This window comes from Symphalangus syndactylus, chromosome 12 (genome assembly GCF_028878055.3).
Source record: "Symphalangus syndactylus isolate Jambi chromosome 12, NHGRI_mSymSyn1-v2.1_pri, whole genome shotgun sequence".
In the NCBI taxonomy this organism is placed as follows: domain Eukaryota; kingdom Metazoa; phylum Chordata; class Mammalia; order Primates; family Hylobatidae; genus Symphalangus; species Symphalangus syndactylus.
The window spans coordinates 97,512,679-97,537,974 of NC_072441.2; the positions used below are offsets into that span (position 1 = coordinate 97,512,679).

The 25,296-nt window shown below is 39.2% G+C and overlaps 1 protein-coding gene across 2 annotated transcripts; it reads right to left on the reverse strand.

Annotated features, from left to right (window-relative positions):
• Window positions 1-222: 222 nt before the first annotated feature.
• SLC19A2 (solute carrier family 19 member 2) lies at window positions 223-22,906 on the reverse strand. Of its 2 annotated transcripts, XM_063627233.1 has the most exons (6): window positions 22,455-22,906; window positions 14,026-14,628; window positions 6,619-6,841; window positions 5,315-5,507; window positions 4,776-4,917; window positions 223-2,653 (listed from the first exon to the last, which is right to left on the reverse strand). In XM_063627233.1, exons 1-6 carry the CDS (start codon window positions 22,656-22,658, stop codon window positions 2,525-2,527), a joined length of 1,494 nt encoding a protein of 497 aa, XP_063483303.1. In that variant the 5' UTR covers window positions 22,659-22,906; the 3' UTR covers window positions 223-2,524. The 2 variants fall into 2 exon arrangements, with proteins under 2 accessions (XP_063483303.1, XP_063483304.1); XM_063627234.1 differs by lacking the exon at window positions 14,026-14,628 and having other exon boundaries at window positions 22,455-22,866.
• Window positions 22,907-25,296: the final 2,390 nt, after the last annotated feature.

The following is a 25,296-nucleotide window of genomic DNA, read 5'->3' on the forward strand; positions in this document are numbered from 1 at the left end:
AAATTCCAGGACTTTGGTGATAAGCAGCGAAATCAATGCCTTAAGTAGATTTTGAAATGGTATATTAAAACATGGTACTCATTTGGATACTGTAAGAAAATACTGATTAGGTTTCTGGGATATAATGGACAAATGATTCTCAACTCATGGCAAGAAGATTCCTCCCTGGGTATTAGAATAATTTGAGGTGGAACAAAGAGGCTATGAAGTTTCAGAACAAGGTGGTATTTTCTGCTCTTGCTTTAATTTCCTTTATTTTAAAAATTCAGTTAACATCAAAGAGAGAGTCTTTTTTTTTTTTTTAAGGAAGAATGCTTTAAAAAGACATAAGAGCAGTGCCAACATGAAAACAAAACAAAACAAAACAAAAAACAGTGCAATGGGGTGCCAAAAAAAAAGGGGGGGAAATCTGAAATAAGGGGGAAGAGTCAAAGGTAAAAATCACAAAGCAATGGAATAATTAACAAGATAACAAAAGGTTAACTAGGCAAGTTAGACCAGGGGAAGACTTAATATGAAATTTGTCCTAGGATAAATTATTAAAATATTTAAAGATATAATCTAAAGCTCCTACTGAAATAGAAGATAAATTTAAAACAATTTTGATTAAAAAGAGAAAATATACTGTAAAATATTTTTTTAATAAAAATAATTTTATAATCTATACAGAATTGAATAAAAAGTACAAATTATTTTCACTTATTTGCAAAACTGCATACAGTACAACTTGCACATTGGGTTCAGCATTCTACAAATATGGCCACATACCAAGATGTGAACATATTCTTGTCTTATATATAAAAGAAAAGGCTCAGGTTGTATGCCACAAACTTTGAATTAAATTCCAGGGAAATATTGCTTTGGTAACGTGAACAATTTGTACCACATTCCATTAAAAAAAGATTTAATAAAATCCCTCAAACAGCACTTTTCTACTTGTTTCAGAGTACACAATTCCCAAATTAGCACAAACAAAACAAAGCAAAAAAAAAAAAAACAGACAGAATATAAAATGGAGGTTGCTACTTTTATGATATCACTTCCCTTTCCCTTCCTTAGCTAGTGTTCTTTTCCTTTCCCTTAATAGTAAAGGATGGTGAATAGAAAATGACCTATTCTTATCCCCATCCATTTGCTTCCAGGATTCCTGCTTAAACCAAATGAGTATGTCAACTTTGCAATCTTGACACACTGTTATTAACACTGTTCAGCTGTGTCATTCTAAAAAAGTTAATACTCCAGTTAAAAGCACCTATCTAGATTATTTTCAAGATAAGGCAACAAAGTCAGCTTTAAAATAGTTTTCATGTCTGACATATACTAGCGGCCCCTTGGTAGACTGATTTCAGAATTAAATGCATATAGAACATTTTTTCAAGTAACGTGGTAATGAAATCACTAGCAATTTTAAGCAAATATTCAAGATGATCTACCTTTAGAAACAAAGGCAGATTTAAGGTAAAAAATGCAGGAATCATATCTATCCTAGTTCCTGTCCCATTGAAATAACTGAAAAGAGGCTCAGTTTATGAAAAAGGCCTTGGACTAATGCAATTCCTATTGACATCTTTACTTGGATAAGAAAAACAAATTAATATAAAAACTACAAATAGGGATGAAATTATTAAAAAAAGATTTTTCATTTTATTTTGGAAATAAAAGGGAATGCAAATACAAATGGCCTAGTTACATCTTTAGCCCATATATGAACTTTTAATCTTGGAATTAATAGTCCTTCATATTGAAGATTTAAAGACAAGCAAGCCTACCTTAAGCTTTCTTAAGTCTCTTCATTTAGCAGGCTTCAAAACTTGCCTTATTTTCTAACTAAATGAGCTTCTCTGGGAAGCATATGAATAATGCAAAAACGTACATCTAAAATTTTACACAAATACATAATCGTCACAATGGGAACCAAGAACATTCATATGATGAATTTTTTTAAAATAACTTAAAATTAGAAATGATACATACACCTTAAAATACAGAACATTAAACCAGAATATTGCCAGTGATAGAATAACTATGTAGAAAGACCAATGCACATGAGTAACACAGAAATAAGAATTAAATTGAATAAAGGCAGATGCTGTTAGAACATATTTCCATCCATCATAACTTGCAACATTTTGTGCCCTCTGTGAAGCCCTGGTCCCACCAGGCCAAGCATCTGGCTAAGGAGATAGACATATGCGACCTATAAAACATCAAACTCACTTGCTAATAAAGTATACAACACCATGTGCTGCTTTGATTGCTCTTGACTGGTTTTTAAAATCAAGTTCACTTTTGAATCAGAAAAAAAGTCATCTTTAAATTAGCTCTCATAAATAATCCATGAAATAAACTTTACTTCTGGCTCCTCTGAATGTTATTCCCGGAACACAAGGTATAAGTGAAGTGGCTGCTTTGAAGTCAAGAAATGCACATTCATAAATATATGTCTATACTTTAAAAAATCAAATACATCCAGGCAGTTGCTGTGCAGAGTTCTTGCTATAAGAAGAAGCCCTTCAGCAGTGTATTATGAAGTGGTTACTTGAGAACTTGATTCTGGATCTTCCAGCTTTCTACATTTCTTCATAACACTGACTGCACCACTGGCCAGGAAAACCACAGCGATGAGTGCAAAATAACTGGCATAGATCAAAAACTAGAAGGGGGAAAAGTAGTTTATTGAATTATCAATGACAAAAGGATTACTCTATAATAAAGTATATTCAGAATTTGTCCATAAAGCCTCAAAAAATATTGCATACTTACACCATGTGCCAGACCCTGAAGACGCAAAGCAGCATCACAGCATGGTGGTACTAAATAAAGCCTGACTGCCTGAGTGTGAATCCTGACGTCATCCCTTACAAGCTGCGTGAACTTGATTGAGATACTTCATCTCTGAGCCCTTCTTCACTTACAAAATGGAATTCATAATAGTTCTCACTTTACAGCATTGTTGGTAGCAATCAGTGAGATCATAAATGCTTATTAGCACAATGCTAATGCTATTAGTATTACTTTTATTGTCGTTGCTGTTATTGTTATAATTCAGTCCTGGTCTCTGCCTTCAAGCTGATAGGTGGGTACAAATAGGCCAAATTCTGAAGATCAAGAACTTCTGTATTTTTCCCCAGAAGAGGGCAGCAGCAGGTCAACTATATTCCATTATGGGATTACTTAATATAAGAATTCTTCCCTAAGACAATTTTTTTTTTAAGTTCTGGGGTACATGTGCAGAACGTGCAGATATGTTATGTAGGTATACGTGTGCCGTGGTGGTTTGCTGCACCTATCAACCCATCATCTAGGTTTTAAGTCCCGCATGCATTAGGTATTTGTCCTAATGCTCTCCCTCCCCTTGCCCCCCACCCCCCGACAGGCCCCAATGTGTGTTGTTCCCCTCCCCGTGTCCATGTCTTCTCATTGTTCAACACCGACTTAGTGAGAACATGCAGTGTTTGGTTTTCTGTTCCTGTGTTAGTTTGCAGAGGATGATGCCCTAAGCCAAATTTTAATGTGACTATATGGTTTATTAACATCATCATCATCATCTTAAAATAACATACTAAATACTTACAAACTGGTTCAAAAGTACAATGAGAGTATGGCCTTAAATCACTGAGCCAGTTTCTTTCAATGTTGGCTACACTTCTGCAGGAAGCCATTAATCAATCATGGCAGTTAGGGTTTCAGCACCACCCATAAAATCTTATTATTCCACGTGTTTAAATCCACCATTTCTATAAGAATCTGCTGACAAATTTCCACTTCCAATGACAGCCATGTTTCCCTCAACTGTAATAGTCCTGGGAACTATCCCTTATACAGGGAGGATGGGAAGCACTTAAGTTTCTCTCCTACTTTCCGACCTGAAATAAGTTTTGGGGTTAGATGTTGGTTTAACTCCAAGCTCTGGAACACTATTAGTGACGGTATGGACAAGTCACTTAACATCCCTCAGACTCATCTTCTTCATGTCTAATACAGCAACCCTGCAAATCCTATATAAAGCACTTGAAACACATAGAGGCACTCAATGCACATTGTCTATTATTACTATTTCTCTCTTAGATCGCTTTAGTAAAAACAAAGTTAATTACGGCTAATATGTTGGGAAGAAATCATTTGGGTTGGGATGGGGGTGGGAGTAAGTACTTCTTGATTCATTCAGTTGCCCATTTTGACAAAGTACAAAACAAGATGTACTTAAAACTCACAATGCATGAAGGCATATACAACTATACAATTCCTGAACGTAAAAAGTATTCACATTGTTGTTGGGTGTTGGTGCAAGTTTCTCAATAGGTCATATGTTACAAATCATAATGCTGTTCATCAACAGCAAGGCATTACCGTGGTATTTGGGTGAGGGGTGTTTTAAATAAAGGGAGGAGACTTAAAGAGTTGTGAGATGAAGCAGGGAATCTCAAACATGGGATACAGTATTCCAAGCATAGATTTAAGTATAGAGGGAAATAATGGATGAGGAAGCAGGTGGTCTTGGCCTGTAAGGAATCAATATTACCTCTCAGCTGAAACAGCCCCACTGGGCTGATGAGTTACACTCAGGAATGTTCTAAGACCTGACAATCCCAACACCCTCCAAGGAGAAAAGAACTAAGGATAGGGGAGAAGATGTTGAATGAAGGAAGGAGGGTATGCTTTTACTTTACATCTGCTCCCTATTGTTTGAATTTGTTTTCATTAAGCATACATATACTTCTGTCACCCTGATCAAGTCACACATACTACCTTCGATGCCAAAGGAGAGATCTTACCTGAGTGGTAATTTCTAATCCAAGGCCACTGGCATCTACCACAATTAGAGTGAGCAGCGTCTGCAGTGCCAGGGCAATGAAGGTATTTACACCAAATACTAGGGCATAGCGTTCCATGCTGAGGTTTGCAGCAATTTGAAAACTTAAAAAATAAAATAAAATAAAAGAGTGAATAAATAATAATTACTTCCGGAGTACTTATAATATTTATTCTAAATAAAAGTAACCATTTATCTTTAAACATGCAGAGTCCTTCTTTCTACTGTCAATTGCCTTTCCAACCAAATGAAAACATTTTACAAGTAAATGATATAAATCTCATGCAAACATCTGAAAACAGTAGGAACATACAAACATGGGAATAAACAAAACTGCCTAAATGCTTCCTCAGGAGAAAAACTGATAATGCACATATAATACAATGCTTCCTCCCATTTGCCTCATTTAACTAGAAACTTTAATATTTTGGTTTGTAAAGAAACCAAAAATTTTATCCTGTTACAATTTTTCCTAAGGCTTCTATGAGCCAAAATACATACGTTGCTATCGTGATGAGTAACATGTAGATGATTCTGAAGACAACATAGGATGCATAGCACACCCAAATGTTACCCACAGTGTCCATGATATACACTGCAGCAGCAATCAGGAGAGAAAAGAGAGATAATGTCATTTCTCCCCAAGTTGACCAGGATATTTTTATATAACCAACTGCAAACACAGCAACAGCACCTACAGAACGAACAAAAAAAAATCCAGTTATTTTGCTACACAAATGCTATTGCAATAAATTAAAAACTCAGCTTAGATTATTAAATTTTAAAATATGCAAACTTATAAATAGGATAGCTCAAGATTATGGAGGGCCTTGAAACTCACACAGAGATTTCTGAACTTGATGGAATCAATAAAATGGAGCCACTGAGATGACAGACTGAATTAGGAGAGGTGGCAATGAGATGAAAATGCAGGACAAAGACAAAGGGACATTGCTAAGGAAAAAAAAAATGCTGCAGCTGAAGCAGAGGCAAGAGTCAAAAAGAACCACAGCTTCTAATTTGGCATCATGGCAGGATGAGTCATCTCTCCTTCAAACCAAGGAGCAGTCTAGAACATGGCAAAGGGGCTTCTCTGCCTTTTGGTAAAACAGTGATGATGATAAGGATAGCTAAAATCTATGAAGTGTTTTCTGAGGGCCAAGACAGATAATAAGTGTTTACAGAAATCATATAACACCATCCAACAACCTCAGGAGGTAGGTCAACAAATTAGAAATGAACGATAGCGTAAGATGGTCAAATACACAGGCCTGAGTTCAAATCTTGACTTTACTACTTACCATCTATATGACCTTGAGCAAGTTATTAACCTACCAGTCCCAAGTTTCCATTGCAAAATGGGGATAAATTCTACCCATCTCAGGAATTTTGTGAGGATTGAGTTAATGTATATAATGTCCTTAGAACAGCACATTTAACATCCAACAAATATTAGATACTATTGTTATAAACTATTGTATATTGCTATTCAAAATTTCACATCAAGTGACAAAACTACCCAGTAAATACAGAGATAATGGAAACTTGGATAAACAATCTTGAAAATTGTTATATTAGGTTTCCCCAAAGCTTATAAAAAAATTCCAGTTTGTTAGTCATAGTCCTGCTCCACTTGAGTACTTCTAAGTTGTCCTCCTAAATTATAAAATCGAGCTCAAAATAAGTAAATCATTTTTTGAGGCTATTTCAAATTTGGGAGGGGTGAGTAAATCTGATTATGGCTGGCTTAACTACCAGAGGAATCCCTTCCCCACCACCACCCTCTATTATCCTGCATTGCTTACCCAGTAAGGTTGAAACGGCCTCTACACCACCATTATAGATAGCAGCATAGCGAGAAGGCATCACTTTCTCCCACAGGCCCTGTGTGTAGTTCACAACTTGAAAATAGCCACAGGTAGAGAGGGCCCACCACACAGACCAGCAGAGAAGAGGGCGAGAGGAGTAGCACATCAGGAAATCATTCCATAGTACTTTCAATACAAGGAGACGGTCTGGCTTGGGTTCCTACATAGCAAAAGGGAACAATGCTGAAACTCTGATGAAGGCAATTATATAGAAAGCAATTTACAGGCCCAATTACTTACCTAACAGACTTTTTTCTTGTGAAAACTAACTGCTTACTTCATAAACTTATTAACAATTACATTTATCTCCTCTGGCGAAAAATATGTTCTCATAGGATTTTTGCTTTAAATGCGCTATAGCATTAACACAGCTGTATGTAATCAACCCAGCAAAAGATGTACTGTTTACAAAATGATGATGATGAAAAGAGACTGCAGGCTTCAGCCAATGGGAGTCTATAATCTACATCTCCCATAGACTGGCAAACAACATAACAAGAATAATAATAAGCAACAGACTAGCAACCCTAATAAATCACTATTCAGTTAAGGCCTCCTATCCTTATAATTGACAGATTGATCCAACACTTAAGATAGAAATATTGGAAAGAAGTAGACCAAAATATTAGCAGTTCTCTCTAGGTGGTGGGTTCTTAGTGATTTAAATTTTTTTCCTTAAACTTTTTATATTACTTAATATTTAAACAATGAGAAATAGTACCATAATAAAGTAATAAATAAAGCTACTGGGCTTATAACTGAGTGAAGCAAGACATTACTGAACTAGGCACTATCCCAAGAAGTGAATATGAGATGTCAGACACTCTGTCAGATATCTCTGATTTCAACTGTATGAAAGGACTAATCCACCAAAGGTTACTACAATCCCTGGGCCTTGCTCAGAACATGGAAGGCCGGGTGTAGTGGCTCACGTCTATAATCTCAGCACTTTGGGAGGCCAAGACAGAAGGATTGCTTGAGCCCAGGAGTTCGAGACCAGCCTGGGCAAGAAAGTGAGATCCTATCTCTACCAAAAAAAGAACACAGAAAATTTTACTTTTGTGGCTAACATGGAAAGGCAAAATGAGAGCCATGGAAAGATGAGTATGATATGCCATTGAGTAAAATAACAGCAAGTTACAAGACTACATGTAGATCACAATTTCATTTACTATAAAATGTATATGTACATATGTATATATGAAAAGAGATGTTTGAAAAGAAGTTCACTAATCTTTGGGTGGTAGTAGTTCAGGTGATTTTTTATTTTTTATATAGCTTTCTGTAACATTTAATTAAAAAAATAGGTAGATGCCAGGCATAGTAGCTCACACCTGGAATCATCACACTTCAGGAGGCCGTGGCAGGAGAACTGCTTGAACCCAGAAATTCAAGATCAAGCTGGGCAACATAGTAAGGTCCCGTCTCCACACACACATACACAGACACACATACACACACACACACACATTTTAATTAGCTGGGTGTGGTGGTGTACACATGTAGTCCGTGCTACTCAGGAGACTGAGGTGGGAGGATCACTTGAACCTAGAAGATCAAGGCTGCAGTGAGCCGTGATCACGCCACTGCACTCCAGCCTGGGCGATAGAGAGAGATTCTGTCTCAAAAAAACAAAAAAACATGTGTGTATATATACATATCTATATATATATAGATATGTATATATACACACACACACACACACACCATATATATCATTTTTATAAAATTAATACAAATATTTTCTCCTCTTATATACAGTAACGGTGACCATCAACATTAGTTAAATAAAGGCCATTTTCTCCCTCAGAGGCTAGAAAACCTCACTGGACTGAGAATCCAAGTTTCATCGTTCTTTTACCTTCTCATACTGTCCCCAAAGCAACCCCAGTGTGGTGCTTCCTTCTTTGTGCTGTTTAGCCCAGAGGGGGATATCCTTCAAGTACCATTACTACAGCCCCTTTCCAAAATTCAGGGAGGAGTACTGAGGTTAACCAAGATAACTCAGAGAAAGAATTACTGACACTTGAAAATTCTACTTGATGAATTTGCATATGATAACCACCTAGAAGTACAAAATACTGCTGTTACAAGATTGACTTATTGGCACTGTATATGAGAGCAAACCTTGTGAATTTAAACAAATCACAAGACAATTGTTAATCATATATAACGTGAATTTGCTAAGAGTGAGTGAATGGTACCAAGCATATTTTCATAAGTCTTTATTCCAGATCCACCAGTTTATTGAACTACATCAGAATTTTGCTATTTAGCTTCAGTTGCTTAACCAATATAACTTGGAAAACAACTGTGATATCTAAAACTTTCAAGGATGCTGGAAGGATTATAAGAGAAGAAAGAATATTCCTGGAAGAATGGAACTATTAAAAGGATTCACAAGTTTCTATTAGAAATCCTACCATAAACTGATAAGAAACTCTTAGTTTTCTCATCTGGAAAATGAAAATGATAACAATAAAACCTATCCACAAGAGATTATACAGAGTTAAACTAGATAATGCATGTATTTATTATAGAGGTGCTCAATTAATGTTATTTTTATTGCATAGCTTAAAAAGTCATGGCATACATAAAATAATGCCCAGTATAATGCATTTGAGAACTTTAGATCTATTACATAATAATGAATTCTGCACACAGAAGTTAATAACTACTCAATCTATTATCTGGCCAAGCCAAAAAGAAAAGATAGCAGGTCCTGTTTATAAAATCGGCATCTCTTGCTATAATCTGCAGGCTTCCTTCTATGCTGTTTTCTAGGCTTCAAATGTTAAGCTTATATTAATCACACTTTATAAAGAAGCATTTGACATATTACCTTTTATGTTTCTTGTTAATTACATCTACAAACAAAGGTTTATTTCTATTACATCAAAACTCCGAGCTGCTCATAGTTAATCATGCAAGCTCTAATTTAATAAGTGGCCTTCACTGTGTTCCATGGAGCTTTAAGAGTTTCATGTGGGATGAATAACAGGCTCAAGTACATAAAATTATCAGACCTGCATTCCTGTTTCAATCAGAAAGGCTCAATTTTTATTTACTTATCATAACAGGCATCTAGTTTCGGATTTCATTTGAACATAAGATTTTGACGCTGTTTTATAAATTTAAAAATCTTTAACAATTACTTCCCTCTATCAGGGAATGGAAGTCCCTACTGTAGTGGTGGTTTTTGGAGTCAACTAGATATGGGTGGAAATTTTTTTTTTTTTTTTTTTTTTTTTTTTTTTGAAACAGAGTCTCTGTTGCCCAGGCTAGAGTACAGTGGCACTATCTCAGCTCACTGCAACCTCTGCCTCCCGGGTTAAAGCAACTCTCCTGCCTCAGCCTCCCAAGTAGCTGGGATTACAGGCATGTACCACCACGCCCAGCTAGTTTTTGTATTTTTTTTTTTTTTTAGCAGACGTGGTATTTCACTATGTTGGCAAGGCTCGTCTCGAACTCCTGACCTCAAGTGATCTGCCAGCCTTGCCCACCCAAAGTGCTGGGATTACAGGTATGAGTCACCGTGCCCGGCCTGAGTTGGAAATTTTTAAAGTGCCACTTCCTATGTGCCTTTGTGCAAGTCAGTTAACTAAATTTAGTTTCCTCTTCTGTAAAATGAGCAAATATCTACATTATTGAGTTTTAATAAGAATCAAATAATATACTGACTCTAAAAGTTCTTAGCACAGTATCTGAAACCCAGGTCAAAATAAATGGGAGGTGTGATAATAATGATGATGATAATGATGATGACGATGAAGACGATGAAGACGACTAGGGGTGATTAATTCAAAGAGAAAAGGGAAGATTGCTCTATTTACAACCTCACAAATACATGACTATCTACCATAAAAGTACAAAGCTGTTCCGGATTATTCATGTGTAATGATAAGGATAATAGTAATAACAGCAATTACCATTTATTAGAAACCTACTATGTAAACTCATTTGAAAGCTTTAAATACTCAAAATAACCCTATAAGGTAGATATGTACATAAGGAAACTAAATCTCACAGAATCAAGTAATATGCCCAAGTATTAGAACTAGGGTTTGGACTTCATTTTCTTCAAAACTCACTACACCCTGCTGCTAGAAATGACATTATTTAATACCAAAGTAGAAGCATTAATTTCGCTGCTGTCATTGTTTATAGACCTTAGACATGCAGACACAGAAAGAACACTTACTAGTAGTAAAAGATATCAAACAATAAATAAAAGCATGGCTATATTAAAAGAATCATTTACTAGGTATTAATTACATGTCAGAACCTATGCTAAAGAAGTGGTTTAATTTATGTCATTTCTAATAGATGAAGAACTCAAAATAAATCAGGTTCACCAATCAGCCAACTACATAATGAATCCAGCCCTGCTTGTGAAAGAAAGTCACCAGCTTTGGTTCTTCTTTCTGCAAGGTCAGCACCCTTTGCCCCAGTGCAATAGACTCTCTTTAAAAATAACTCACAAATACTCTAAGGTAACTTGTAGAGTGAGCTATCACTTAGACTCCTCCTACTTCATTTTCTCTTTCTATAAAAATCAAGATAAAACCACCTACCTACCTACTCTTCAATAATTACCACAATTATAATTTATGGTTTAATTATAGGTCTTGTTAACTTAAAATAGCTCTGTGATCCCTAATATCCATATTCTGAATTTCCTTCAAGCTTGCCAAAGAAAAACAGCAGCATTTTAGGGCCAGTCAGTGCCAATACCAAGCAGCACTGCCCATCTGGTATGGTATCAGTAGCAGAGCCTAGGATATCAGGGAACTGACTTGAATCCTAATTCTGAAAACAGTGTAACTGACCTGATGGTTCTGACACTGTTACCCTAGTTAAAAGACTTCATGGAGAAAGGTTTAGAGAGAACTGGATCCCATATACACTTTAAAATTATGTTCAAGAGTATATTTGTACAATTCTGCCTAAGTTGCTAATCTCTGATCCTAATCCTTATCTCTAAAAGGACAGTCTTGATGAAATCTAATCTCTTTTTAAAATGCTCTGATTTTTCTATGACTTGTGATTAGAGTCATTTCTAACTCTAAAATTCTACAATTCTTCAGTATATAAAATACTGACACACTGTGTATCTATAAACAAGTATTTCAAGTTAATCTAGAACAGAGTTTTTAAAACTATAGGTCACCACCCATAAGTTGGTAATAAAATTGATTTAGAGGACAGTGAACTGAATTTAAAAAAATAAAAGAATGTATCAGAATAAAATACTGTTGTAAAACTTGTTTCTGTTATATATAAAATATATACATACCTATGTATGTACAGGTTTTCTATGTAAAATGTGTTTTCTATGTTTCTTATTTATATTCAAAAAAGTTTGAAACTGTCTATGAAAATCTTTAGAACTATAGTCAATATGTTAATATCTAAAATATAAATACACATATTATATGTATATATGTTAATTTTAGCTAAAGCCACTGTAACACATTCAAAACAGATAAAGAAGGGTCTTGGCTGGGCGCGGTGGCTCATGCTTGTAATCCCAGCATTTTGGGAGGCCAAGGCGGGCAGATCACGAGGTCAGGAGATCGAGACCACGGTGAAACACCGTCTCTACTAAAAAATACAAAAAATTAGCCGGGCGCGGTGGCGGGCGCCTGTAGTCCCAGCTACTCGGAGGCTGAGGCAGGAGAATGGCGTGAACCCGGGAGGCGGAGCTTGCAGTGAGCCGAGATTGCTCCACTGCACTCCAGCCCGGGCGACAGAGCGAGACTCTGTCTCAAAAAAAAAAAAAAAGAAGGGTCTTTATTTTTTTTCCACTTCGTAAAATCTACCTCCTTTCCTCCCCCATCAACCCTCTGTTGACTCTCCAATATCACCTAACAAACTATGAAAAAATCAGCATTTCATTGCCACTTAATCCTTGGTCATTCTGACAAAAACTGCTCACAGGTGCCCTGGTAATCAAGGTGAGTTTCATGATGAGGGTTGCCCAGGATCTACAAGTCTACCCAGGCTCTTTGGGATGATAACTTAAATTTCAAGTAGTAATTTGAGAGCTGAAGAATGGGGATAGAGAAAAGAGAGTAATTTTCAATGAGGACATTAGATGCCACATTTAAACAATTCAGTTAACTCTCAGTAGAGAATGAAAGACTTTATTCATAATGGTTCTTTATCATCAGCCAGCCTACAAAGCTTATGGAGCTCAGTCCGACTGAGGCCATCTACAAAGCTGGAATGTTAATAGGCTTATTTCCAAACATGTCCCAGGAAAACTAAGACTACAGTGTGGCTGGAATTAACTTTGTTCCTCACAGCTTATAACCTAATAGAAACAAAAAAAAAAAACTTGTATATTTAAAAAAAAAAAAAAAAGGGTGAGTGTCTAGGGAAAGGTATTCATCTTCCTGGCTAGACAGAACAGATGGATAAATTATTTTAATGTCATACCTCTCTCTTCCAAGAGACAGCTTCATAACACACTTTTAATATTTATTCCATCACCACCTAAAACTGTCCTCTTGTGATCTCATCTGTATTATTCATTACTACTTCACTTCAGCAAATTGTCATTTGAAATATAATAACAGATATCCCTCCTAGCACAGAAGAAGAAAATAACTTCTTACCCTTAAATACTGTGGGCTTCATGACTGGGTGCGGTGGCTAACGCCTGTAATCCCAGCACTTTGGTAGGCTGAGGCGGGTGGACTGCTTGAGGTCAGGAGTTCGAGACCAGCCTGGCCCACATGATGAAACCCCGTCTCTACTAAAATAGAAACATTAGCTGGGCGTGGTGGCGAGCGCCTGTAATCCCAGCTACTAGGGAAGAGGCTGAGGCAGGAGAACTGCTTGAACTCTGGGGGCGGAGGTTGTAGTGGATTGAGATCGCACCACTGTTCTCCAGCCTCGGCAACAGAGCAAGACTCCATCTCAAAAATAATAATAATAATTTGGGCTTCAATTCAGAAACTAGAAGTAGATATTTAATCATTTATTAGAATCATTTCATCTACTCATTTAGGAAAAATTTTCTGAGTGCTTTATTTATATGCCAAACACTCAAAAGATGAAGACACATCCCTTGCAATCCAAGACCTCTCTGACATGAACAATATAATGCTGTATCAGTCTGACTCTGGAGGTCATACACTCCAGGAAGAAATAAATGCGTCATCCCTAATATAAATAAACCATAGCTTGAATGAATGAATGAATAAAGCAATAAACCAACTCAGGATAAAACATGAATCCAAATAAATACAAGATCTACCAAGAGGGAGTTTGCTGTTTTTTTCACCACTGGTCCAGCCCCCATAGTAGCAATTACAGGATATTGAAGGCTGAGCTTACCGGTTCCTCCACGGGAGGCTCCTCCATATTTAGAGGGATTTTTGACTCAATGTCCTCCCAGCCAGGAAGGTGGTTAGAAGCTGGGGTGTCAGTAACAATGCCACCATTTTGTACCTTGATGCCATTCACTCTCTGGCAGGTAGAAGGAATGTGGTGAAAGAAGAGGCTCTTCTGTGGCATAGGTAAAAACCAGGCCACAGCAAAAGCCACTGAAACACAGGTAAGAGAGATGACATTCAGGCTGAACAGCGACCAGCCTGCCACTGAGACAAGGATTTGCCCTAGGACAGAGCCCACTGTAAAGCCCACCAAAGTGGCACTTCGACAGTAACTTGTGACTTTCTGGTACATGCCCAAGTCTACCACACTGTAGATATAAGAGTAATAGGCAATTTCAGTGGCTGTGGCGATGCCATAAAAAAATTCTAGAAATTGAATGGCCAACAGTCCCTGGGCATAGAGCAGCATAAACCATGTAACAATAAGGCTGAGCCCCTGCAGTAGAACAACAGGTTTATAACGGAGGTAGTCTGTGGCAAGGAACACAGGAAACAGTAGCACCAGGTAGGCGTAAGTCCATACTGGATAAATTTCATTGAAGACCTGGTAGAAAGAGAAAAAAAAAAAAAAAACCATTAGTGATGAAAGGACCCGGAATACTCATAAAGAATTTATTCTTAAAAAACAACCTACAAATACCTCAAAGATCTCATCCTTATCAATCAAGAAACCTTGACAACAACAGTTCAGATAATTGTTTGAAAATATCTTTTCTCTTTTTTTTTGGTTTAAGATGGAGTCTCGCTCTGCGCCCAGGCTGGAGTGCAGCGGTACGATCTTGACTCACTGCAACCTCCGCCTCCCAGGTTCAAGTGATTCTCCTGCCTCAGCCTCCCGAATAGCTGAGATTACAGGCACCCACCATCACACCCAGCTAATTTGTGTATTTTTAGTAAAGGTGGGATTTCACCATGTTGGCCAGGTTGGTCTCAAACTCCTGACCTCAAATGAGGAGCCTCCCAAAGCGCTAGGATTACAGGGGTGAGCCACCTCGCCCAGCCTGAAATATCCTTTCCTATCCCCAACACCATCATCTTTTTCCTAATAAATTCTTCCCATTAATCAAGGCCTAGTTCAAAGACTTCCTTATTCAGAAAGACTGCGGAAGCCAAAAGTACTTGTATTACAACATTCAAACCCTTTTTTTTTTTTTCTTTTGGTTTTTTTTTTGGTTTTTTTGAGACAGGGTCTCCCTCTGTCACCTAGGCTGGAGTGCAGTGGCAGAATCATGGTTCACTGCAACCTCCGCCTCAGGTGAGGCTCAGGTGATTCTTCCACCTCCGCCTCCCCAGCAGCTGGGACTACAGGCCTATACTACCACGCCCAGCTAATTTATTTTTTATTTTTTTATTTTTATTTATTCTTTTTTTGGTAGAGATAGGGTTTCACCATGTTACCCAGGCTGGTCTCAAACTCCTGGGCTCAAAGCAATCCACCAGCCTCAGCCTCCCAAAGTGCTGGGATTACAGACATGTGAGCCATCTTGCCTAGCCTCAAACTCTCCTGATACTGATCTATATGCATCAGTTTCCCCAATTAATTCATAATACTGGCTCTTCACCATGGCTGCATCTCCTAACAAGCTTTTAAAAATTTGTTAGCCAAGCGTGGTGGCATGTGCCTATGGCTGCTACTCAGGAGGCTGAGGTGGGAGAATTGCTTGAGCCCAGGAGTTTGGGGCTGCAGTGACTTATGATCACACCACTACACTCCAGCCTGTATGACAGAGCAAGACTCTGTCTCTTTAAAAAAAAAAAAAAAAAAAAAATGCCCAGCCACAGATATTTTCTAAAAACTTCCCAAGAGATTTTTAAATGAGCCAGAGTTGAGAACAACTGCCTTATAGGCTTTTTAAGGATAGACCCCTACATTCACCTGTATAACCTGTCTAAAAGCCAGCATACTGTTTGGAAGATACTATTCAATAAATGCTTCGAAAACTGAATCACTGTCAATTCTTACTTCTAGACATAAGATAGGGAGCCTTTATCCTATTGTTTCTTTAAGCTTCTCTGACTTTAAGTTTTGTTTCTTTTGGGGCAGAGGAACAAATAAAGATGGTCAATCGGTCCTACAGTCCTGACAGAATTAACTCTCTCTAGATGGCAGGATTATAGGCAACTTTTATGTCCTTCTTTTTGCTTGTTTTTAAATAGAAAAAAAAAAATAGAAGTTTTTGCTGTTTTCTTTTTAATGTGTATTTTAAAATTGGGATATAGTAGAAATGATCTTTAAAATAAACTTTAAACCAGAAAGACCCCAGCAGGAATTTCAGTTCCATCACTTGCTGTGTGATTGTAGACAACATTCTTTTAGTTCCCCTTAGCCTTAATCTCCATTATCAGTAAAGGGGGGTTGTTTGTTGCAAAAATTAAATGAGACACAACATGTAAATTACTTACTCCACCTGATTTATTCACAAAGTCTGAAGACTAGAGGACAAGCTGACAAGGACATCTGGGGCAGTATGTATTAACTAAATTAATTGAGCTAGCATTCCCATTCTTCCAATAACAATCACTGTAGGAGATTTTTCCTTCCTTTTGTCAGTGGCCTCAACTTTTTTTAAGTGCTTTTTGCAAGGTAGTTTTGGTAAAAGGCTGAAGACTTTGTGATGGAGCAACCTAATCCCAGACTTTTACATTCTGAGACCAATAGTAACTTTCTTTTTATCTTTCCTGTACATCTCGGTTCACTCAAGTCTAATATGAGCTAAGATTCTAAGGTTTTAGAGAAACAATAAACAATTGTTGCAAAATCTCTTGCCAGTGCAGAGCACAGCTATAAAAGTAAAACATAATCCCCATTTTCTGAAATACATTCCAGACAAAAGCGATCTGTTTAATGGCCTCACCTTCATGAATTTTGGTCTAATTTGTGTTGGTAAATCAGTTAGCAAGCTCTACTTGATCAGGAAATTTTGTTGCACCTGACTATGTGCCTAAACGAATAATCAAGAACTGTAGAAATGATTCTTATTCAAAACTGTGGAAATTTTAACTAATGAGGAACAAAGTGCCCTTAGCTGCATTAGATAACTCTAAGTAGAAAACCAAAGCAGCTGAGAGTAATCTTGAGATTTCACAGTTGTGTTCTAATTAACAACTTGTCATTCCTTTGTGGCCTATACTTTTACAGATATTCTCTGTCAGCTTTCTTTTTTTTTTGAGGCGTAGTTTCACTCTTGTCACCCAGGCTGGAGTGCAATGGCGTGATCTCGGCTTACTGCAACCTCTGTCTCCCGGGTTCAAGCGATTCTCCTGCCTCAGCCTCCCGAGTAGCTGGAATTACAGGTGCCTGCCACCATGCCGGGCCAATTTTTTGTATTTCTGGGAGAGACAGGGTTTCAATATGTTGGCCAGGCTGGTCTCGAACTCCTGACCTCATGATCCACCCGCCTCGGCCTCCCAAAGTGCTGTGAACCACCATGCCCAGCCTGTCCATTTTCTAAAATTTGAAACCGCCTCCTCTGTTTGACTAAGTGTCACCTTCACAATTTCCCCAACATGGCACCATGAAGTACTAGCATCAAACCTTTCCTTTAAAAATGTCCTCTACTGCTCTCTTCAATAGTTCATCTTCCTTTGTTTTGGGATTTTGGATGACCTCTTCACTCCAATAATATTGTCTGTGCTTAGACATGTTACATAACTTTTAACAATAGTTGTCCCAAAATGATTAACTGCTAAGTTTTCATTGTCTAAGTTTCATCCTTTAAATTATCAATTTAAAGTATCTTTACTCATGAGTCTAATTCTACTAATACAAAACTACAATTTAGATAATGGAGATGAAGGAGACTAACACTGCCAGCCTTGCAATAACAACTAAAAACAAAAAGAAAGGCAAATAGGGGGGAGGGGGAAGACCACACAGGTTCTCTTTAACTTATTCTAAATAAGAAACCTGCATTTTCTCTTCTAAGAGACATCAACCCAGGATGAATGCCCCCCACACTATTATCAGCATCATAATAACAAACCTCTACTGCTATGTTACACACCATGCTAAGCACTTTATCTAAATTCTCTCTATTTAATCCAAACCACAAACCTAAGGTAAATGCTTCTATCATCTCTATTTTACAAACAAGGAAACTTGGCCTTAAAGAAAGGTTAAGTGAATTGTCCCAAGTTATCACAGGATTGGCAGAAGAAGGATCTGAATTCATACATTCTGAATCCGCCACACTAAAATGCCTGGTTTCTTCAGTCAGAAAACTGCTATTAATCATCTACTATCTTCCAAGGTTAACTCTAATGCCTGCAGTAGCTTTTCCAATCTGCACTGAGGTACTTTTACAGGGCATTCATGAAGAGATGAAGACTACAGTCTCCAGCACTTAACTAATGGGTCTCCAAAGCAGATCCTTTCCTCTTTCAGTGTTTCCAATGACAGCAAAAAATGCTTCCTTGATATTTTGAATCTTGAAGGGAAACATCCTACAGGAAAAATGTACCAATTACAGACCCTTATTAATTGTCCATACTCCAACTTCTCACTTCAGGTAACATCTGCCATGTGAGCAAAGGGAATTGATTTTATTATGCCCAAGGTGCCTTTCACAACTCTTTGGATCAGTGCTTGTGCTTTCTTGAGCTACAAAGTCAAGGGAAAACAGATGTTCATTTTTCAGTTCTAATTTAGATGTAGACTTTAAATTAGAATCAAGTTTCAATTAAACAACTAATAGGCAGTTATTTGCACAACATTGTTTTCAACCAGCATGGAGGTGACAAAAAGAATAAAATGGCCGAGCGCAGTGGCTCATGCCTGTAATCCCAGCACTTTGGGAAGCCGAGGTGGGTAGATTACCTGAGGTCAGGCGTTCGAGACCAGCCTGGCCAACATGGCAAAACCTCGTCTCTACTAAAAATACAAAAAAATTAGCCGGGCATAGTGGCACGTGCCTGTAGTCCCAGCTACTCGGCAGGCTGAGGAAGGAGCATCACTTGAATCTGGGAGGCAGAGGTTGTAATGAGCCGAGATCATGCCATTGCACTCCAGCCTGGGCAACAAGAGCGAAACTCCATCTCAAAAAAAAAAAAAAAAAAAAAAAATTATAAAATAAGGCTAGGCACTGTAGCTCATGCCTGTAATCCTAGCACTTTGGGAGGCCAAGTTGGACAGATCACTTGAGGCCAGGGGTTCAAAACCAGCCTGGCCAACATGGCAAAACCCCGACTCTACTAAAAATATAAAAAATTAGCTGGGTGTAGTGGCACAAGCCTATAATCCTGGCTACTCAGGAAACTGAGGCATGAGAATCACTTAAACCTGGGAGGTAGACGTTGCAGTGAGCCGAGATCGCACCACTGCACTCCAGCCTGGGCAACAGAGCAAGACTGTCTCTAAATAAATAAACTGAGATCCTCAGCTCTCCAGGAGTATTGAACCTAGTGAGGAATATATAATATATGCAGTATTTATAATGGAAATAGGAAATACAGGGTTGTTTCTTCAAAATGGACCTTGAAGGATGAGAAACCTAAAGACTAACAAAGATATCAACAGATATATACGGGAAGATTACTCCAAGAAGAGAATAAGTCTTTGAGTACATGTCAACAGATGACAGACTGTGGATATGCCGGACTTAAGACTATTAGATTAATATGAATGGAGCTTGGTTATGTGGAAGTGGTAAGGGGAAGAAGGTTTGTAGTAGGATATAAGGTTGTCAAGGAGGTAAAAACCAAACTTTGTGAGGCTCTGAATATTAGGCAAAACAGGTGGAATGTTTTAAAAAATCTAAGAAAGGTAGTAAATGTCTGTCAAAACACATGCTACAATGATGAAAGGATAAAAATTTTTAGAGATAAAGATCTGTTTTACTGAAAGTCTGGCCTTCAACTATTAACATACAGTCAAATTTTAGCCTGCTTAAAACTTATAAACTGATATCTGTTTTAAAGTTAATGCTTTTCCTGAAATCTAAGAAAAAAACCTTTGAGAGTAGAGAGAAGAAATCTTTTTCTCCTCTCCTTTTATTTTAGGATTTAGTTAACAATAGCTCTACTCAAACCAACTTGGCCCTTCTGCAGTCTTCTAAGAGCAAACACAAACTTTAATACAAATGTCGCTGAATATGACTTAGCATTAGCTTTGCTTAAAAATCATGTAATATTTTTTATTTAACTGTCCACGGCAAAAAGCAAGCATTCAGTAAGTAATAAGTTGTTCTATTTATTTCAATTATTAGTTATACAACAAACGTAGGGTTTGCCACAAGGTAAGCAGAGGAGAATCAGCCATGATTTGGTGGTCCTCTGAGAAGACACCCCTTCCCCAGACTACTAGATTTCTCTTCAAATCCCACCCTTTTCCTCAACTAATTTGCAATAAGAGAAGTACACTTATGTTTTTGTTATACAATCAGCAAATAGTTACTACGCCTGGCAACTCTGCTTTATTTCTGTGCCCCCTGAACATACTTCACTCACCTTGAAAAGCTTTCTGATAGGACAGAGCACATGATCTTGGTAGCACATCACACAGCAACCTTCTACCCACAGCACATGACAAAACAGATCAGCTTTCAAATATCACCACTGGGAACATGTTTCTCTCCCTGTGTTTCACTATCAGGAAAGGCGCACAAACTGTGCAGATCACATGACAGTTCACATGAAACTTTAATGGTCAGCTGTTCACAGCAGTATCAATTCTGCCTCAGTGGCTACACCTCAGATTCAGTGGTTGTTTTGGGTCTCCAGAATCATACTTTCTCAAATCAGTGCAGTAATTTTCTTGTAAAATCATTCTGTTCACAAAAGTTGGCCGTTTTGACATTATTGCTTTAAATCAGTATTAAAACTCAAATAGGTTATGAATAACTGTTACGGTCGCTTATGTACTGATCCACAAGACTGAGAAACGGCCCAGCCACTCCATCCCACAACGGGCAGGTCAATAGGGTAATTTAAGGCCAGGCAAAAAGTCAGTGATACTTGCTAGAAGTGAACAAATGTCAGACTCTCAAGTGAAACCCTCAATACAGAAGTCAATACTGATTCTTAATTCCCTCTCAAGTGCCCTTTAAAATGACGGAGCACTGCAACAAACAAACTGCAAACAACAAACTATGAGTAATTATATCCCGCCAGTGTGCAAATGATTCCGGTAGTGCCATCTCTTGTTCTGACCTGTTATGCAGGGTTACTGAGTTGCTACTCAAAAGAAGTGACTGACTACTATCCACATAGAGAAGAGTAAGGTTTAAATGGGAGGAGTATTTTACAGCACCTGGGGCAAGGAGGCAGGGTGGAAGGAACAGGTGTAGGAAAAAAGAAACAGCTCTGAAGTGGCCCCTCGGCTGACAGTAGGAAAAAGAACATGAGACCTCAGCTTTCACCCTTTGTTGTATTCAAGGAAGAGGGTATTGAATCGGCTTTATTTCGGTTTTGTGGAAGTACTTTGGGTTTAATTTCTTTCTCAGTTTATATATTGTCTTTCTTCTGCAAAAATCAAGTGCTGGTTTTGACCATGCACTTAAATAGGTCAGTACATTTCTAAAGTACACTATGCGCTTCTGAAGTACTTTATTTGTAAGCCCTCATCTAGGGAAAATCAATCTGCAAGAAACTCTTGATGATGGACTACGTGCTCTCAATTACCCTGAACATCACAGAAGCCTTCAAAGACACCACCTTGTATCTGAGAAGCAAAACTAACATCTGTGAAGCAACAATTCACAATATAAGAAAAACTATAATTAAGAGTCAATTATGTTACGCCATCTGCCTTTATCCCTGGAGGTTCGTCTTAAGGTAGAGAGGGGCAGGATATCCTTGGACACAACCTCACCCAATTAAAAATCAAGACAAATTAAGATGTTCTGTACTTCTGTCCTGTCCTTACTTGACTAAGCCCATCCATCCTGCCAAATGCAAACAAAGTAAGGTATGGACAGGAAGCTGGTGAAGCAGGTAGAGGGAAGATCCTTTCAGAAAAGCAGTGGTTGCCTACTTTCAGTCAATGAATATTTACTAAGCCATGTCCAAAGTACACTTTGCTGTTTTCATTTCTTTGTCAAAATATTGCCCCCTCGCCCCCAGCAGGAACTGCTGGACCAGTCTGGGCAGTCACGCTAAGCCACATTACAACACGATCAGCATACTGCCTGACTGCACAAGGCACGGGGCCTCTGGACGCGTGTTCTGAGCCCTTCGCAGGAGACTCGCCCTACATGGCCGAAGAAAACAGAAAATCATGAACACAAAGAAGAGCACCAAGCCGACCTCCAACTGGAAAAATCAGAAATCTCTGCCGAGAATGGCTCGAGCGCTTTTCTCGGTCCTCTCTTCCTCCGCCGCCCACCCGCAGGCCGATCGCCCGCCCTTCCCGCGCCCCGCGTCCGCCGCGCGTACCTCCCTCTCGGTCAGGTTCTTGTCCGGCCCCAGCAGGTACGGGGTCAGGAAGGGCTCGGACGGCCTGAGGCTGGCGAAGAAGCCGTAGGCGCAGAGCAGCGCGGTGGGCAAGAACCAGCACTCGCGACGGACCCGAGCCGTCCGCAGGAGGACAGCGGCCGCCGCCGCCGCCGCCCGCCGAGACACCGGGCCGGGCACATCCATCCGGGGCGCGAGGGGAGGGGACCCGGCCCGGCCCCTTCCTTCTCCTCCTCCGCCAACTGGAGTGAGGGTCAGGCACTGGTAACCGCGAGTGACGCCTCCTCCCTCTAAGGCCAGGACGTTCTGGACTCGCTGCGGCCTCCAGCTACAGGACCCCCAGGTTTACCCTCTAGGGTCGCCGCCTGATCGCCCAGCTTAAGGGAGACCCGTCCTAAGGCCCACCCTCTGCCACCGCCTCCACACCGGGAACCAATCACAGCGGACGCCGGGAATACTTGGCTTCTCTCCCATTGGTTGTGGGTCACACGACGTGAACTGGGGCGGCGGCAGCACGCCAGGCCTCTGGCGTCCCAGGGCTCAAGCGCGGAGGACATGTGGAACTCCAGTCCAAAAGCGGCGGCTTGCGGCGGAGCTCTCTCTAGTCAGGCGGCCAGCTAGCGTTCGTGTCACACCTGCTATCGGCTCCGCTCATCTGTCGGGAATGCGTCCTATGGGCCTAGTCCTCCGCTGGAAGAAACGCGCTGTTCTCCCCAACCACCGGTTATCATTCTTATTCACTGTCTCTCAGTGTGCATTCAGGTTCTGCTCCTGAGAGACTTAGTGACTGAGGCCAGGCAAAGATTTCACCTTGGGGAGGGGGAATGTTAAACCTTTCCTCCAGCACCTTTCGTGTTTTAAATTGTATTCATCCGCCATGGAAAGACATCAGAAGCCCAGGATCTAAGAGACAGACTGAAATGAAGAAAGTAGATAATATTGTGAGAATAATGAACAAGCTGGTCACTGAACAGTGGAACCGTAATGGAGTCCCAGTTAAAGGGTTTTAACTTAATTTCGTCACTTTTTGCAAGCATGATACAAAGAAAACAAACACCTAACTACGCTACGGTTTATAGTTAAAAGGAAGGTGGAAGATCCTGAGTCATTACAGCAATCACGAAACATGATGGATTTCTTCATTTAAAAACAAAAAAGAGGTCTTGGCATAGTTTTCAAGGGCAAAGCATGACAAGACTCTCCAGTGCTTTCTTCATCCCCCTCTGTGCCTTTTTCTGCCTGACTCACAGCCTGGCTCAATCCTAATCTTTCTACTGCAAAGATGCAGCATTTAAAGCAACTTTTCTTGTTTAGTATTTGTAGAATGATAGATCCTGCCAGAAGCTCTTGGAAACATTTTGGAACTACCTTGCTTTTCTGTATGTTATGATCCATCTAGCACAGTTTTCCTCCTGTGGTAGCAAATGACACTTTTCAAGCGTCAGCAGCAGCAATGAGTCTACCAGGTGGAATAAGATACTAGTAAAGGGAAAGATTTGTTTCTAAGACTGCACAAATGAATGCACCCAAATCTGTGAGTTGATTAATCTGTGAAGAAATACAATTGGCAGTATTTACATATCTCAATGAGTCTCAAAGTGTGGTCAAGGAAGCCCTGGGGATCCTTGGGACCCTTTCAGAGGTTCCAGGAGTTCAAAACTATTTTCATAACCATGCTGTCTTTATTTCCTTTTCCATTCCAGAGGCTATATAATGTCTGATGACATCATCACTTTATAGGATGGGAGAATACGTGCTTGTACATTCTTGTGTTTGTAAGACTTTCCAGGTTTAATTTATTACCATATGGCAATTATCAATAGGTATAACCCACAAAACCCAACAGATTTTTGGGGCATCTGAGTAACAAGGGTCCTAAGACCAAAATGTTTGAGGACTGCTAATCGATATTATTCAATTATCTAGTCCCCTAAACTCCAACCCTTCTTATCAGGACAGAGAGAAAACAGGTGGTCTTCTTGACAATTGCTTTGTATTTACTACATTCAGTGCATTAGTAGAAGAGAAGAAAGAAAGAGAAAGCAAGCCATAGAGGCCTCGGAAAGAGAAGCCTACTTATTAAAAACAGCTTTCTGGCTGGTCATGGTGGCTCACTCCTGTAATCCCAGCACTTTAGGAGGCCGAGGCGGGCGGATCACTTGAGGTCAGGAGTCTCAGACCAGACTGGCCAACATGGTGAAAACACGTCTCTACTAAAAATGCAAAAATTAGCCGGGCATAGTGGCATGCACGCCTGTAAATACAGCTACTTGGGAGACAGAGGCAGGAGAACTACTTGAACCCAGGAGGCGGAGGTTGCAGTGAGCGGAGAGCGAGACTCCAAGTACTCGTCTCAAAAAACAAAACAACAATAATGAAAACAGCTTTCCATCTCTTCCCTGAGGCTTGGGGACCTGAACCATGTTAATCTGTAAATCACTGCTTCTGTAACTTTTCCTTGGTATAAATCACATAGGCAATGAGGCTGGGTATAAACAGTAATTGTCCTTGAATTGGGTAGATGTTTTCTTATTATTTTTGTCTAAGAGGTCATTGCGATAGACAATTCTATGATCCCCAGTGAAGCTTGCCCTTGTATAACCCCCACCCATTTGAGTGTGAGGTGGAACCTATGAATTTGATGAGGCAATACTCCTGTTATTATGTTACATTTTATGACAGATGTGAGATTTTCCAGGTGGGCCCAATCTAATCACAAGAGCCCTTTAAAAGCAGAGATTTTCCTTCTGCGAATAGCAGAAGAGGAAGTCAGAGAGATTTGAAGGATGAGAAGAATTTGACGTGCTGCTGTTGGAGGAGGCTA

What these genes read in the sequence shown, in the direction of transcription:
- SLC19A2 (XM_063627233.1), bottom strand. Translation starts at nt 22,658, where the DNA reads ATGGATGTGCCCGGCCCGGTGTCTCGGCGGGCGGCGGCGGCGGCGGCC. An exon ending in AGAACCTGACCGAGAGGGAG is followed by an intron (nt 14,629 to 22,454) that starts GTACGCGCGGCG and finishes TCTTTCTACCAG; the next exon opens with GTCTTCAATGAAATTTATCC. An exon ending in TTACTCATCACGATAGCAAC is followed by an intron (nt 4,918 to 5,314) that starts GTATGTATTTTG and finishes TTATTTTTTAAG; the next exon opens with TTTTCAAATTGCTGCAAACC.